At 40.3% G+C, this 16,175-nt stretch overlaps 1 protein-coding gene across 1 annotated transcript in view; it reads right to left on the bottom strand.

The window, feature by feature from the left end:
- The window catches only part of atp2b3a (ATPase plasma membrane Ca2+ transporting 3a), a gene marked incomplete at its 3' end in the record, with an annotated part of 97,307 nt that overhangs the window by 17,689 nt on the left and 63,443 nt on the right, over positions 1-16,175 (bottom strand). The window contains exon 18 of the mRNA XM_080015362.1: positions 14,757-14,864. Within this exon, the coding sequence (XP_079871488.1) occupies positions 14,757-14,864 (108 nt within the window). The remainder of the gene's footprint in view (positions 1-14,756; positions 14,865-16,175) is intronic.

The raw sequence follows: 16,175 nt of genomic DNA, 5'->3' as shown, positions 1-16,175 counted from the left end.
GTAAAATGTGGCATCTTGCCAAAAGAGAGGTAAAGGCTAATATGTCTGACTGGAAGGAATTCATTTGGGCAAAAACAACAGAGATTGCTATAAAATATTGCTATAAAGGGGCCCATCTTTATTTAGATTCCCAGAACCTTTGTCAAGATCCTAAAATAATCACTCCAGAATTTGTGTAGTCTGGGACAAAAGAAAAACATGTGGCTCAGGTTACAAGAGGAAGTGTGACATCCGTTACATTGGTCTGCAATATTTAGATAGATTTCAGATAGTCAAGATTTTGAAAAGTGAACTCTGTGTAGTACCTTGAATTGTATAAGTTCTAGCCTTGCACAAGGTATACTTGAACGTATTCTGGACAAAGCTTTGTCCCACCACTGATCTAAAAATCTACCCCCAGCTCCTGCTCCCAAGCAGTTCTAGTTTTGGAAACAGAACAACCATCAAAAGCCATGAGATGTTCATATATCTTGGATATGAGTGATTTTTGATGGGATTTTAGAGTCAGAAGCTCATCCCATGGCTGGTGAGCAGGGAGGAAAGGGTAGCATGGAAAAAGAGAGAAAGCACAGTGTCTAACTTGAAATTGATGAAACAGGTGGGACGCAGGCAAATTAAAATCTGAGGATAAAGTGCCATCTTTGCAGAGGTCTCTAAAAAGCATAATGCCTCGATTCTGCCACAACATGTAAGTGGCATCAATGAGTGATAGGGAGGAAATAGGTGATTCTTCATTAAATACATCAGGGTGGAGGCTGACGTAAACTTAAAGTGAGATCTGAGCTGAAATCAAATCAAAAGGGCAGACAGTACCAAAGGGCTACTTGTAAAGCTGGAAGGACATACATTTGAAAGACATACATACAGACAGACAGAGATTCCTTCCTTTGTAGTAATAGTGCATGTCCGTTCAAAATTTAAGACTTTGTAAGACATTTTAATGGCACATTTGAACAAAATGTCAATGATTAAGTTTTGTGTTCCACAATGGAAGATCAAACGGCCGATTAAAGTCATACACTAGGGTAAGACACTCTTTGTGACACAGTAGTTTCACAATTTGTGAATATGTGCTGTCCAATAGTATAGCAGAAAATTGTCCATGCAGATATGCTTTGAATGATTCCGATAGTAATGAAGAGACAAAATCATTTTTATTGATGGCGATAATGTCATCAATTGAGGATGAGATAAAGGCGTTGAATGCATCGTCAGACAACAGCAAGGGATTGAACCTCCAGGGTGATTAAAAGCGGGGCCGGTCCAAAAATGTTATGCTTACACTTAAGGGAGCATGATCTGAAATGGCAATCGAATTAAGTGGTCACTTTGGGGATAAGAGGACCGTCAACAAAATAATGCAGGAATAGGACTGGTGTACATGTGAAGAAAAGGAGAATTCCTTAGTTTGAGGGTTATAAAATCTCCAACGATCGACAAAAACGTTTTTGAGGATAAATGAGATTTGGACATGGAGGACTGTGTCAGAGTTTGGGGGTTCAAGTGGTCTAAAGTAGGATCATGGACAAAGTTCAGATCACTCCCCAGTATCAGGTGAGTGTTTAAGAAAGGGAGGTTACCAAACAACCAAATCTGGAGCGCATATATTCACCAACAATACAAGGTTGTGGAATAGAATGCCTGCAATAATGAAATATCTGCAATTTTTATCGGCTATAATCTCTCTCTTCTATTAACAAAAATTGCTACCAATCTAGCTCTAGAATTGAAAGTTGAGAGAAAGATATCACCCACGCAAGGACATCTAAGTCTGATTTGGTCTAACGTAAATGTGCTTCCTGTAGGAATACTGTGTCAGTGTTTAAACATTTTAGATGAGAGAATATCTTTGCTTAACTGGACTGTTCATAAAATGTAACATTCCAGCTAAAAACCTGATACAGGATCCAGTGTCCAGATTTTGTGGATAAGTGTTGGTCATCTAAGCTGTCACTTGAATAGGAAATGGAAAGAGGGAATAGCAACCGACTAAGTCTCCCCAAAAAAATGGAAGGAGGGGAAGGGAAGATGTGGGATAGTTTCCAAAGATGGAAACAAAAACAGATTAAATAAATAAGTGAATAAATACAGAGACATAACCCCGCACCAATAGCCCACCCAAACCCTCCCCCCTCCCGCACATCAAGTGTCCCCATTCCCTAACGATAGGAACAGCAGTGCAAACTCCAATGTGAGCCATCGTCCCAAGAGTGATGCTTTCGACTATGTAGCTAAGTCTAACAGATAAATCCTTGCAGAGTAGGGAACTTTAAACATTAAGGGGTGAATTCACAAAGAATGTATTGCGGCTGCTACTAGTACCATGAATTGCACATCAATTTGCGCCTGCTATTTGCGCCCGCTATTTGCACCCACTATTTGCGCCATCTTAGCGTAACATTCACAAAATATATTGCAATAATGATATGCCAGCGCAAACACACCCATAAAGGTTTGCTGCTGAGTGCGTCCTCATTTAGCAGCGTTTGATCACAATTATCCATGTGACATAGTAACTCGGGGTTCAAGGCTCATTCGCATAGAAAGGGGCCAATTTTGCACCAAATGTATGAATAATAACAATTTTAAATACGGGTAAAATAGCACCAGCACACCGAGAATCTATTTGCGTGGCAGTGTAGTTAGCGGTGCATTTCACATTTGTGGGTGCTTTGTGACCTAGACATTCGCTTTTTCTGTTATTTGCGCCGGTTTAGTGGTCGCAAAAGCCGTGCAATCCATTTGTGAATTTGTGGCATATGAAATCAGCAGTATGAATCAGTAAAGCAACTACTGAGAAGAAAGGAAATATAATATAGTAATCTAAAGGGCACCATGACCTATAAATCTAAATTAGGCAAGAAAAAAAAACAAAAAAAAACAAGGATGTTAAACCTACCAAAGAATGGCCTACAGTATTTCACATAAAAAAAAGAATCATGTTGCCCCAACTAAAACCCAAAATAAATGTAATCCATGCAATCCCAAACAAAACATTATCTTAACAGAACTGACACTTCGTCACCAGTGTGAAACATTTTGGCACAAGTAGCCTTTAATAAGAATGATTTAGGTAATACAATATGTGGAAAAAACACACCATAATACCAAATATGACAAAAAAAAGAAATGATAAATAGTACAAATAACATTGAAGAACAGAGAAAAAATATTGGCTGAGGTGTCTTAAGCTATGTTATAGCAAAACCAAGTGTTGCTAGCATAGGCAAAATGTCATGTGTAACAGAAACATTGACAAAAACAATGTAAACAATGTAAAGCCCTGGCCCGGAAGTGGCCATGGAAATGAAACAAGTATATACAGTAAACTAGTGGGTTTAAGTGAAATAAGTAATAAGTAAGAGAAAAATACCCTGGGTCTATATCAGTTGTGTTTTAGTTCCGGGACCTGAGTAACCCAAATGTTCTGACGGCAAGCTCTGGACTCTAAATCCTCAGATTTGTCTTGTTGGGTAACCGCACACATGGTCCACTCTTGTTTGAAAAGTAACAATGTCATCAGTTCAGGTAGACAGAGACTGCTCCATTTCTGTTAAGGTGCCCTTAAGTCCTAAAAAATCTGATTGCATAGTGGATATGCTGCCAGATAACTCAGAGCAAGCAGTTCAATCGTAATAGATGAGAGAGCATCACCCAATGCTGCTTGAAGCTCAGCTTTAAACATTGCCATGATGTCATCGCGAAGAGCGGTGAGAAGTTCCATTATTAACCTCAGGCGGCATTTTAGTAGTCGAAAACCAAAGTAACTATGTTACAGTTGATGAAAGTAACTTCAAATTTAAGCTTTTAAAAGGGAACAAAAAGTCCCTAATGGCATTAACAAAAATAGACTCCCTAACGTCAGTGCATTTCTTTGTTTAATCGTTCCCAACTTTACCTGACAACTTTACCTGATTTTGAATGACGGATTTTGGATTGTGCGCACTGTAATATCCCAATCACAGCCTGTTAGCTTAGCATATTGCTAACTATGCTGGCATCGATGCCTACCTCCTCGGTCTGTGAGAACTGTTTGCGTCTGGTCGACAAACCCAGTGCCCTAGAGAAGTCAGTCTTTAAAGACATACAGAGCCTGCGTGAGGATGTGAAGAAAAAGGATGAACTGTTTGTACGTCTGACCTCCATCGCCAGCGCTCAAGCTAACCACATCTCCTGCTCCATGTCTTCGGATCGGACCTTGACTCCATTCTTTGACTCCACCCTTGGTCCGCATTCCATTCTCACTGTCGGTGAGTTGGGTCCATCTGATGCTCCGCCGTCCGTGATAGAGGAGCCATAGCCCAAGTCCCGGACGTGCTCCATCCCAGAGCCCTGGACCCTGGCGGAGAGGGGTGGCCGGCATTGTGAGCGCTCCATACGCCGCTCTATGCCGGAGACTCTCCAGCTGGAGAACAGATTTCAAGCCCTGGAGCCCACAGTCTATGTCAGTGATATGCACCGAGACACTACCGACCCCAGCCTCATCTCCACTGCCTCCAGGAAGAAAACATTCATCGTCTGCCCAGGCCCACTCCCAAACCGGTTGGTGGCTCCTCCGCCACCGTGGACCCCTCTTTGATTGTGCCACTCTGTTTCCAATGCCGTGGAGCGCTACCTTGGCACCCACAGCGAGATCTTTGCCCGTTGGGGCCGCCCTGCGGCCAATGATGTGGACCACCTGCCTGTGCCTCCTCCGGGGGGATGGTCCCTTCCTGGTTCGGCTGCTGCTTCTGTCCCTTGGGACTCCTCTGCTGCCTGACCTCCATCTGCTCGTCGTCAACTGTTCCATCGTTCAACACATCACCCTGCCCGTGGCTAAAACCCTCTGCTACCCGGGTGGCCACGGCCAGGATATAGACTCCAAAATCCCACAGCTGCTGGATCAAAACCCGTCTGCCTCCACTGTTTTCATCCACGTCGGAACCAACGGTCTCAGAAACAAACAAGACAGTCTTTCTTCACTAAAATCATGAATGAATATATCAACAATAGTAAAGTGCTCTTCTCCACTGTTGATTGACTAATCCACCATCTACGACCCCATCAGAGATGCTCTCCACTGAAAAATGACTGAAGAATTTGCTACATTTTTCAATAACAAAATTATAGCTATCAGACAGAACATTAGTGCCTCAACATCCAGAAATTAACCTACCCTCCAGTTCACCAGTAATATGACTGCTGCCATGTCTCATTTTGTCCCTTTAGACAGACGATATTGTTGGTCAGCTCAGGTCCTCCACCTGCTGCTTGGACCCTCTCCCTACCACATTTTTTTTAAAACTGTTTTTAACTGCCTAGCACATGAGGTATTGGAAATTATAAACGGCTCTCTTCAATCGGGTATATTTCCTGCAGCATTTAACACACCACTCCTGAAGAAGAGCAATCTGACGCAACAGTTATTGCAAACTATAGGCCCATTTCCAACCTGCCATTCCTCAGCAAAATACTTGAAAAAACACTTTGCCTTCAGCTTAACAACTATCTTACATCAAACAGCCTTTTAGCACTTATTAAAGTTGTGAATGATCTACATACGTATACGTAAACACCGATTATGAAATACGATCTGTTCTTCTGCTCCTGGATCTCAGTGCTGCCTTTGACACTGTTGACGATCATATTTCATTAGAGAGATTACAAAAATGGGTCTTCCTAGCTGCCCCAGTTCTAAACTGGTTCTGAACCTACCTACAGGACAGACAGTTCTTTGTGTCCATTGGAGATTTTGTGTCGAACAAAGTGGATATTATATGTGGAGTGCCCTAAGGTCCGATTCTTGGACCATTATTGTTTAATCTCGATATGCTTCCACTTGCACATATTATAAAGAAACACTAAATAAATTACGATAATTATGCAGATGATTCACAACTGAACATTTCTCATGTTCTGATGACCTACACCCCAATACATTCCCTCACTCAGTGTATTAATGATATTAGTGTATGGATGTAACAGAACTTTTTACAACTGAACTAAGATAAAACTAAAATACTCATATTTGGTGCATAGGCTCAGAGACAGAAAATTGCAGCTTATCTCAGTTCTCTGTCTCTAGAGAGCAAAAATGAAGCCAGAAATCTGGTGTAATCATAGACAGCAATTTAAATTTTAAGAGCCATATCAATCATATCACAAAATCAGCTTTCTACCATCTAAAAAATATTTCAAAATGAAGAGGCATGCATTCATAACGAGTAGATTAGACTTCTGCAAGGCCTATTCACCGGCCTCCCGAAACAGCTGTGCAGCAGCTACAGTTACTTCAAAATGGCTGCACGCGTTCCCACTGGGACTAAAAGGTTTGAACACATTACACCTGTTCTTAGATCTTTACATTGGCTCCTCGTTTAAACTAGGATTGATTTTAAGATTCTGCTACTTGTATATCAAGTTCAAAATGACCTTGTACTTCAGTATATAAAATAAATGCTCATTACATACAAACCAGCAAGAACTCTCAGGTCCACAGGCAGTGGTCTTATAACCATCCTTTGTACTAACTCTAAAGCAGGGGAGGCTGCCTTCTGTATCTATGCCCAAAGTAGATGGAATACCCTGCCTGAGGACCTGAGAGAGGCCCCTAACATTGCACAGTTTTAAAAGCAGGTTAAAAACCTTGTGTGTGTGTGTGTGTGTGTGTGTGTGTGTGTGTGTGTGTGTGTGTGTGTGTGTGTGTGTGTGTGTGTGTGTGTGTGTGTGTGTGTGTGTGTGTGTCTGTGTGTCTGTGTCTGTGTCTGTGTTTTGTATGTTGTGAGATTTGTGTGTGGGCTTTGTATGCTGTGAGATTATTCTGCACTGACTTTTTTTATGGTTGCACAGACATTTTATATATTTTCTTTGATTGTATTTATCTGTAAAGCGCATTGTGTTGCCCTGGTATGAAATGTGTTTTATAAATAAAGTGTGACTTGACTTGACTTGACTAACGTGCGACTAACTCCATGTTTTGCTGAGCCGGAATTCCCTTGAACCTTTATGATATTATTATTATTTATATTAGCATTTAATTTGTTAAACCTTGACAGAACCATCTCCAAAAGAGATGCATATCTTGCGGAGCTTGTTCTCTCAGACAACTCAACGGCGCCACATGTTTCCATGCCCCTATGGGCCGGCCTATTGAGGTATCTTGGAATGTGTGGCGTTCCTAGACAACCCCATCGTATAAGATAATTACTAAGAGATGGTGCCAGGGGTCCGAGAGAGAGAGCACATCACCAGGGGATAAGGGAGGTGAAATGTGACCTGTGACCTATGTAGGGGAACCAAATGGTCAACGTTGTCTTTGGGCAATCATAAAAGACTGCTGCCTGCTCCAGCGAATTACCACTCTCAGGGTGAGTGCCCTCTCATAAAATTGAGCTGTGTGTAGTTCTTGAAGCGGTAGTGTTTTGTGCAGATAGGCTGCACTGACAGGAGCAGATTGCGCGGAAATAGAGATGATGTGTTGATGTGTGAAGTGAGTTTCCGTCTAAATTGGGGTTTATTTAGTTGTAAATAAGGGGAATAAGAGAATAATAAACAAAGAAAAAGAGAATTAAGTTGAAATAGAGAATAGAGACGAGAGAAATAAAAGATGAAGTTAAAAGTAAAAGTTAAAGTGTGGCACGGTGGCGCAGTGCAGTGCATTGCACTGCTGCCTCACAGCAAGAAGGTCCTGGGTTCGATTCCTGCCTGGGGCGCTGTTGGCACCGTGCTCCGGCGGGTTATCTCCCAAATAGCAGCCTTTCTGTGTGGAGTTTGCATGTTCTCCCCGTGCTCACATGGGGTTTCCTCCACCTCACGTCAGTAAGGACCCCCACCAAAAACATGCACCCATCATTGTCTGACCAGCAATGGACATTTATCACCTGGTCCCCGGGCGCGTCCACGTATGCTGCCCACTGCTCCTGGCTGTGCCCCCGGAGGAAGGACAAGCCAGGATGGGTCAAAAGCAGAGAATCCATTTCACCAGCCACCATCAAAGCGTGTGTGTGTGTGCAGGCATGTGTTATAGTGTGGTGTGTTGCGTGATGAATAAAGACTGTTTCTTTCTTAAAGGCTTAAAAGATGTGGAGAAAGTTCAAGTAAAAGGTAATTGTAGAATGGCAGAACTAGTAGCAACAAGTTATTTAAATAACCATGCAAGATGAATGAAGACAGGGCCCATATCGCCTTTAACAGTAAGACATGTGTACATTAAATGCTGTGAAAGTTGGCCAAATGAAAATATAATATAGTGAAATCTAGGTAGGAAAAACAAAGAGATGGTGGATGGAGATGAAAAACCCTGGCCAGGGGAATTGGCTAACTATAAAATGATATGAATGAAGATGAAAAAGATGAAAGTAAAGTGAAAAAGAGATAAAAGTTAAAAGCCTAAAGTAAGATGAAAAAGACGAAAAGTGAAGTAAAAAGAGTTCCAAGTTTAATGCTTAAAAGATGAAAAATAAAGTTTGAGAAAAAATGGGGGAAAGCAGGGCTAAACCAGCCTAAGAGAATAAGTGCACATTGAGCATGCATGCTGAAAGAATCTGATTAAAAGGATAATTTGTTAAAAGTTTGGCCAAAATGAAAATTTAAATGTTTGGCCAAAATGAAAATCTTGATGAAATTAGAAAAGTATACATGAGTCGACGTTAAAGTATAAAGTTAAGTGCTGTTGAAGTTTTTGGAGAATCAGATGTGCTGCGGGACAGACATGTCTTTTTCCTTTTGGTGTGTGAGTGTGCCTGTGTGTGTGTGAGAGTGTGCCACGGCTAAAGAGGTGTGAAGAGATTTGTGTATTGTTCGTGTATATGTATAAATTATATATAGAATACATGGGTTATTAAATAGGTATACATATGTGGTGAGCAGTTGAATAATACATAAAAGAAACATTTCTTGCCCCTTTAGTGATAAATATATAAGGGCCTGTTTACAGACTTTGTAAAGTTGATAATAAAGATTATGAGCCTTTTTCTTTAAGGACGTTTGATAAATATATATGAGCCTTTTTCTTTCAAGGACGTTTTGTACATTTGATAAAGGATATGAACCTTCACAGGACTTCATATATTTGATAACAAAATGAGCCTTCTTGCGAGAAGGGCTAGAAAGAAAAGAAAAGAAAATCTCCTGCTATGAATTATGGGTAGGATTTGTGGATTGTTTGGTTGGTGTGTGGGTTTTTTCTTTTTCTTTTTGTGCTTGGAGTGTGTGTGACAGTGCTTGCTGTGAGTCCTGTTGGTTAAAAGAGCAGATAGTCTTGGTGAAATAGAAGGAAAAGCTGAGTTTTTGATGCAAGAGAACAGGTTTTGTGTTTCGGCTGCTGAGCGAAAGGAACCAGCTTTGATTTATGACTGTGCGTGGCTGCATAAGGCTTGGCTGTTCCGACGGGGTGCTAAAACAGGATGTTCGCTCGCTGACGACCTGTACAAACTGTAAGTTGTGCCGAAATTTAAGAGGTGGAGAAGGGGGTGATGCTTCATACAGAGTGGAACTTAGTCAACTCCCCCTGACAGGAGGGGCGGAGAAGAAGCCCCCTCCTCTCTCTCTCCTTTCTTAGTATGATATGTATGATGATATGAAAATAAGTAAATAAATAAATATTAAAATAAAATAAAATAAAATAAAATAAATAAAAATAAAATTAAATTAAATAGGACAATGGAATAAAAAAAATTAATTAGAGGTGATATTAGATTGACTAATGTACTCTTTAGATTTAAATGCGTCATATGAATAAAAGTAAACATTGCTTTATTTCAAATGCACGAGAAATAAAAAAGCTGATAATGTATGTCTCATTGAATTGTGTTATAGTATCTATAAGAATTTAGAGTGGTCTTAAGACACTGAACTCTTGTGTTGTTCTTTTTGTTTTTCCTTTCTTCCTCTCTTTTACTTTGCTGAGTGAGAGCAGGGGGAAAGACAGAGAAGATGGAATGTGTCTGAATTGGATTATCCAAGGGGCAGATGACAAGACATCTGGCCGTTCTTCACAGACACTGGGAGCTTGCGGATGACCACTCATAGAAATTCTGAATCCTGTGAATCAGGCCAGTGCGGTTTATCCACAAACTCTTTTCAATAGATACCTGCATTGACCTATATGTGTGTACATTTAGTTATAACCAACATCATTGCTTGTTTTCACATATAGGCTTACAGTAGTTCTTTTTCTTATATTGTGGTTGCAGTTAGTTGGTAAGAGACTTGGCAACGGACTGACTAATCAAGGCATTCGCCTAATTGATGGAGTATTATTGATTTGATTGATCACATGCGGAAAAACTGATTTGATTTAAATACGGTTGAGTGCTGTAAATATTGGTTTCATTATCTGAGTATGGTTTACCTTGATTGAGGCTGTTTTGAGAGTGAACATTGATGGACATTTTGACAATTTAAGATAAATGAGTATGATCAGATGTATCAGATCATGAACAAGTGAAGTTGCTTTCATAAGTGGAAAGTGATTGGTCTCCTTTGGGGTTGGTAAATTCAGTCGTTTCTGGTTGAGTGTGAATACACGGTGCTTTATAAATCATTTTTAAATAATTTGATTTCATTTACAATAAAATGAATGCATACAAAAATTATAAAAGTAATCACTTCTATTGATGTAGTGCGAAAGAATAATCCCCTTATTAAAGATACTGCAAAAATATCAGGAAAATGGATCAAGCGGTGGCCTGACATTGAACAACCGTGGCCAGCTGAAGGAACTCTTAACCCGGATGTGATTAAAACAATGCAGGTGCTTGTGTCCACATATAAAGTAAATCAAAAGAAAGGAAAAAGAGGAAAGAGATGCACGGAGAAAAGACAAACAGAACTTGGCATTATGCAGCTGTTCGTAAAGGAGGGAAAGACATGGTTCTAAGCTGCAAAAGACAAAAAGAGAACAAAGTAGACAAGAAATAAAGAAAAATGAAAAGGAAGCAGAAAAAATGATGGAAAAGATTCCCGCACCCTTCTCACATACAGCATCTGTAAAGAAGCCACCGCCTTCTGAGAAGGAGGTGAAGTTAACTGATGTTTATCCCCAGCTCACAGTAATGACAATGGAGGGCAACTATCTCTTCAAAGATGAGGATGATCAAATAATAGAGATGGGCAAGGCTAAAACAACCATAAAGATGTATCCGAGCTCCAACAGTACCAAGAGAAGGAACCGTTTGGGAAGCAGACAAGTCAGAAGCCTGGAAATAGGAGAAGAGATTGTGAGCGACTCTGACGAAGCTATTGGAGGATACGACCCAACAGTCAGACGGATGTTGGCTAAAGTGGAGGAAAAAGGAGCATGACCAGAAGGAACAGGACCAGGAGACTCTCAGAAAACTCAACCAACTACAGTTGGTGGATAAGAAGAATGAGGAGAAGAAGGCCAAAGAGAAGGTTTATAGATGCGCAGAATAGAATGTATTGTATGTAGATAAAGCACTGCGGTGCCCCCTAATGGGAGCAGCCGAAAGAAGAGGATTCTTGGTGGTGGAATGAGGAAGTAAACAAGCAGCTATGAAGATAAACACTGATGATTATCTTAAAAGAGTGTGACATTGAGAAAAGTGTGCCACATATGACTTTAATGGTGGCCCAGGGATTTTAGCAGAAGCATATAGGAGAAATTATGGAAGAAGCTACAGTATTGTCAATAAAACGTAGTTTATATGGGTCAAACAATAACCCATGGACACAGAAGCATCATGCTCAGATAATGAAATTGTTGCATGCAATGATGAAGCCTAAGGAAATCGCTGTGGCAAAATGTGCAGCACACAAAATTGACACATCAAGGGTTACTGAAGGTAACAAAGCAGCGGATGACCCTGCAAAAGCAGTTACAGGAGCAAACAAAGCAGACAACGTTCTTCTTGTCACCCATGAAGTGGACTTGGAAGATAAAATCACGCTCAGAGATGTGGTCTCAATGCAAGAAGCTGCATCAGCCATAGATAAACAATTATGGTTGGACCGAGGGGCCATACAAGATTCTACTGGTCTGTGGAGAAATCATGAAGGACTGATGGTAGCACCCCCCAACCTACTAGGTCTGATGATTCAGGAAGCACATGGGTTAGCCCATGTTGCAAGGGGGGAGATAAGAAGAAAAAACACAAAAGAGTAGGGTTTTTGGGCACCGTGCTTGCTTGAGCAAATTGATTATGTCATAGGCATGTCTTAAAAACAATGTTCGGAGGGGTGTGAAGAGTCCACCCGGTCACATTCCAACTCTGACAGGTCCCATGTGTGAGTTGGCTGTGGATTTTGTTGACATGATAAGACCAGTAGGAGGTAAAAGATACAGTCGTCGTCGTGGATAGATTTTCACGGGGGACTGGGGCATGTCCAACAAAGCGTAAAGATGCTCAGTCGGTTCCCAAGCCAAGTTCTTGTGTCGTGAGGTCATAAGCAGGTGGGGACTTCCAAATTGCATATCTTCAGATAATGGGAAAGAGTTTGTGGATAAAACAGTAAAATTAATTCTGCAAAAATTGGGAATTAAACAATGTCTAGGAGCTGTTTATCATCCACAAAGCCAAGCTGTTTGTAAAAAAATGAATGGTGTGTTGAAAAATCGCATTGTTAAAATCTGTCAGCACACAGGACTGAATTGGGTAGAGGCGCTTCCGTTGGGATTAATGGTGTGTAGTTAGGAGCTAACACTAGTAGAGAAATATCCATTCTGAATATCTGATTCCGTCATAGACTCAAGTCTATTTTTAACTGAGAAAATGCATGGACAAAGGGGGGAAAAGGAAAATGTTAATTATATATTGGAATAATGTTAAAGTGTAATGTAAAAGTGAAATTATTATACTGTATTTGATGTGTGTGCAAGATACTGGCTGGTGAATTTTTCTTTCAGGACCAGTCTGAGGGTGGCTGTGTCCACAGATCCTAACAGCCTAATGGACTTGAACACTCAAACATGGACATTCAAAAATGGAGGATGAAAATGGACGAAGAACCCTGAATGAGGACATCATGATCAGGAGTGTCAAGTGAAATATCATTTAAGGTTGATGGTGTTAAAAAACAACAGTTCAATACATACATATGTTTTATGCAGGTTTTTATAATATTGGAGTTTGTTTATTAAATTGTAACCTGTTTTATGGATGGAAAGTCTGTACTCTACAGTAGATATTTTTAGCAAGACATATTACTTTGATTTAGTATTGTTTTCTTTGAAGTTTTCTGTAACAGGGTGAAATGGATATATTGGGACCTCAGGTGTTTTCTTTTTTTGCGGGATTTTGAGGGACATTTATGATAGGCAGGGAAAGGTTCACTGGAAGGTTCCATGGGTCAACCAGCCTGACTTTGGACAAATTTTTTGATTTATTTCTGAAGTTCTGAATGTATGCATTTATATGTAACATCTTGTACAGTTGTCTAAACTCTTCTTCTTCGCGGTTAATATATTTGGAGTGCAATAGGTAGATGCCTGGGGCAGAGGGACCGTGAGAGAATTTTCCTGTCTTGATTGTTGATGAAAGAACTAAGAAAGGAAGCTGCCAGATGGGTTTTTCGCTCTCACACTCCACAAATTTATTGTATTGCTATGACTAAGCATGTTCAGAAGGGTATATTATAATCATTTTGTTTGTTAGTATGTGATTTCTATTAAGCCAATTAACGTCATAAGGTCAATTACTCTTCTCTCTGTCGAGACTTTGTGTAGTCTCGAAGGGGGGAAATATGAGGTGTCTTGGAATGTGTGGCTGACCAAGACAGCCCCATCGTATAAGATAATTACTAATAGACGGTGTTAGGGGTCCCGAGAGAGAGAGCACATCACCAGGGGTCCCGGTGATAAGGGAGGTGAAATGTGACCTGTGATCTATATAGGGGAACCAAATGGTCAACGTTGTCTTTGGGCAAGCATAAAAGACTCGCCCAAGTTTCAGTCGGCAGAGAATCCATCCGGCTCGGTTCTCTCCTAGACATCCATGGCAAGTCTGGTCTGATGCTGTTCCTATCAATTGTAAGGGGGATGGTAGCTCAGGAGGTAGAGCTGGTGGTCTAGTAATCTAAAGGTTGCTGGTTCGATCCCAGGCTCCTCCTGCTAGCATGCTGTAGTGTCCTTGAGCAAGACACTTAACTCCTGATGGCTCCATCCATCAGTGTTTGAATAATTGTAAGTCGATAAAAGTGTCTGCTAAATGCAGTGTCATGTAATTTAACTCGCATCAGCAGTCACTCCTTCTTCATCAAGAAACTACACTATTTAAGCAGTCAATCCTTCCTGCCCTACTCTTCTATTCAATGGTTGATTCAAGCTCATTGCTCTTTATTTCGATCGCACTATTATGCCTATATTTGTATGTTTGCTGTACACCTTGCTGGGAGTAATGAGCAGTAGAGCCCAGATGCCAAACTCTAAAAATGCATAATAAATAAAGATAATTTTAATGTAAATCTCAAAGGTTTCTGTAAAAATGTATTTTTTTCATAATTTTTACTTTTCATTTTAAGAATTCAAGTTGTACTTCCAAAAAATTGGAAATTGTAATAAAAAATGGAATATGAAGGTCACAGACGTGAAGGTGCTGGCGTGTAAACAAAGACAATTGTTTAATTTGTCTGGGCCCCTAAGCACAAAGGGGCACAAATAGCACAACAGCTTGAAGTCCTTTCCACAACCCAACATAATGTGTGCTGTATACAATTTTCAGGAGTCTCATCCTTCTCAAAGTATGTCTATTACTATGTTAGTACTAAATATGAACGTAAATCTCTAGGGGTGAGAACTGAACAAAATGAAGAGTCCCCACCTGTCCCCACAACAGCTCTCCCAGTCCAACAAACAGACACCACAGCCACTGCTCCACGTCAAGAGGTGCACAGCTGAAGGGCTTCCCACCAAACTGCACGATCCCAATCTGAGCGAAACACAATGGAAAATGGAACAATGGACTTGGCTTTTTAAGAATAGACAAGGAATAAAAAAAAGTTAAAGGCACACCGCCTAGCATTCTCCACATTTTATTTTTTATTATTCAAAACAATAAATCCATTATTTTGTTGAATATTATAAATATATTATATTGCTAATTAACACACTTTTGGAATGCATATAGCTATACCAACATATAAAAAGTGGCAATAATTGGCATTATTATTGGTATACAAAGTACGTTTGAATTATACATAATTGGATATTGGATCCTACAAGGATATATTCCACAATGCATTGCAATTATATGATTTGTCTTATTGTATTCTTTAAATAACTGAAGAAAATCCTTATTTCAAATACAGTTTACAGTGGACCCTTGCATTACGAGTTTAATTCATTCCATGACCGAGCTCGTTTTATGATATGCTCGTTTTACAAATGAATTTTCCCCATTGAAATTAATTGAAATATAAATAATCCGTTCCAAGTCCCAAAGATCACCCAAAAAAATTTTTTTACTCGCTGCTTCTCCATACTGACGACGCTATGAACGCCAGTCCTTTTCTTGAAATCATCAAACCAGCTGCGACTGGCCTTAAATGCGTCTGCATGTCTCGTCCGTCGATGTTCTAGGGATCTGCTTCAGGAGATCCCCATACAGCGCTCGTGCTTTCTCGCAGATGACGGTCTCCATAAGCCTATCCCTTGCAAGTTGCTTCTCGTTGATCCGCAGGAGAAGCAATTTTTCGTGGATAGATGTGTGTTGCCTGGAGAGCCTGGAGACACCCTTTGCTGTTGTAACAGCCTTGATGTCCTCCTTTTTCTTCAGGATGGTGCATATCGTCAACGTGCTTCGCTCGTATTGACGTGCTAGGTCCACTACACGCGTTCCTTTCTCATGTTTATCAATGATTTCCTTCTTCAATTCTATCGTAATTAGCTTTTTCTTCCTCTCAGAACTGTTCTTTGCACTAACCTTAGGAGCCATGGGTAACACAACTAATTATTCTAAAATAATAGCAAAAAAAGCACAAAACTAAAAGAAAAACACTGGGAAAACACAATAGGGATGCTTCCACAACGAGATATCTGCGTGAACTGAGCGAGCGGTAAAACAAGTCAAAAATTCACACGAGCCTCGGCTCGTAGAACAAATGACTCGTTAACTGGTACACTCGTAATGGGAGGTTCCACTGTATATGCTTTGATCAACTTTTTTCCTCAAACAAAATGGGCTGTTAAAATTATCTTTAGTCAAATTATCAGTAAACTGCAAAAACAAAAAAAGTGTGAA

This window comes from Zeus faber, assembly GCF_960531495.2.
Source record: "Zeus faber genome assembly, chromosome: 15".
Taxonomy (NCBI): domain Eukaryota; kingdom Metazoa; phylum Chordata; class Actinopteri; order Zeiformes; family Zeidae; genus Zeus; species Zeus faber.
This window is presented reverse-complemented; position numbering and strand designations above follow the sequence as displayed.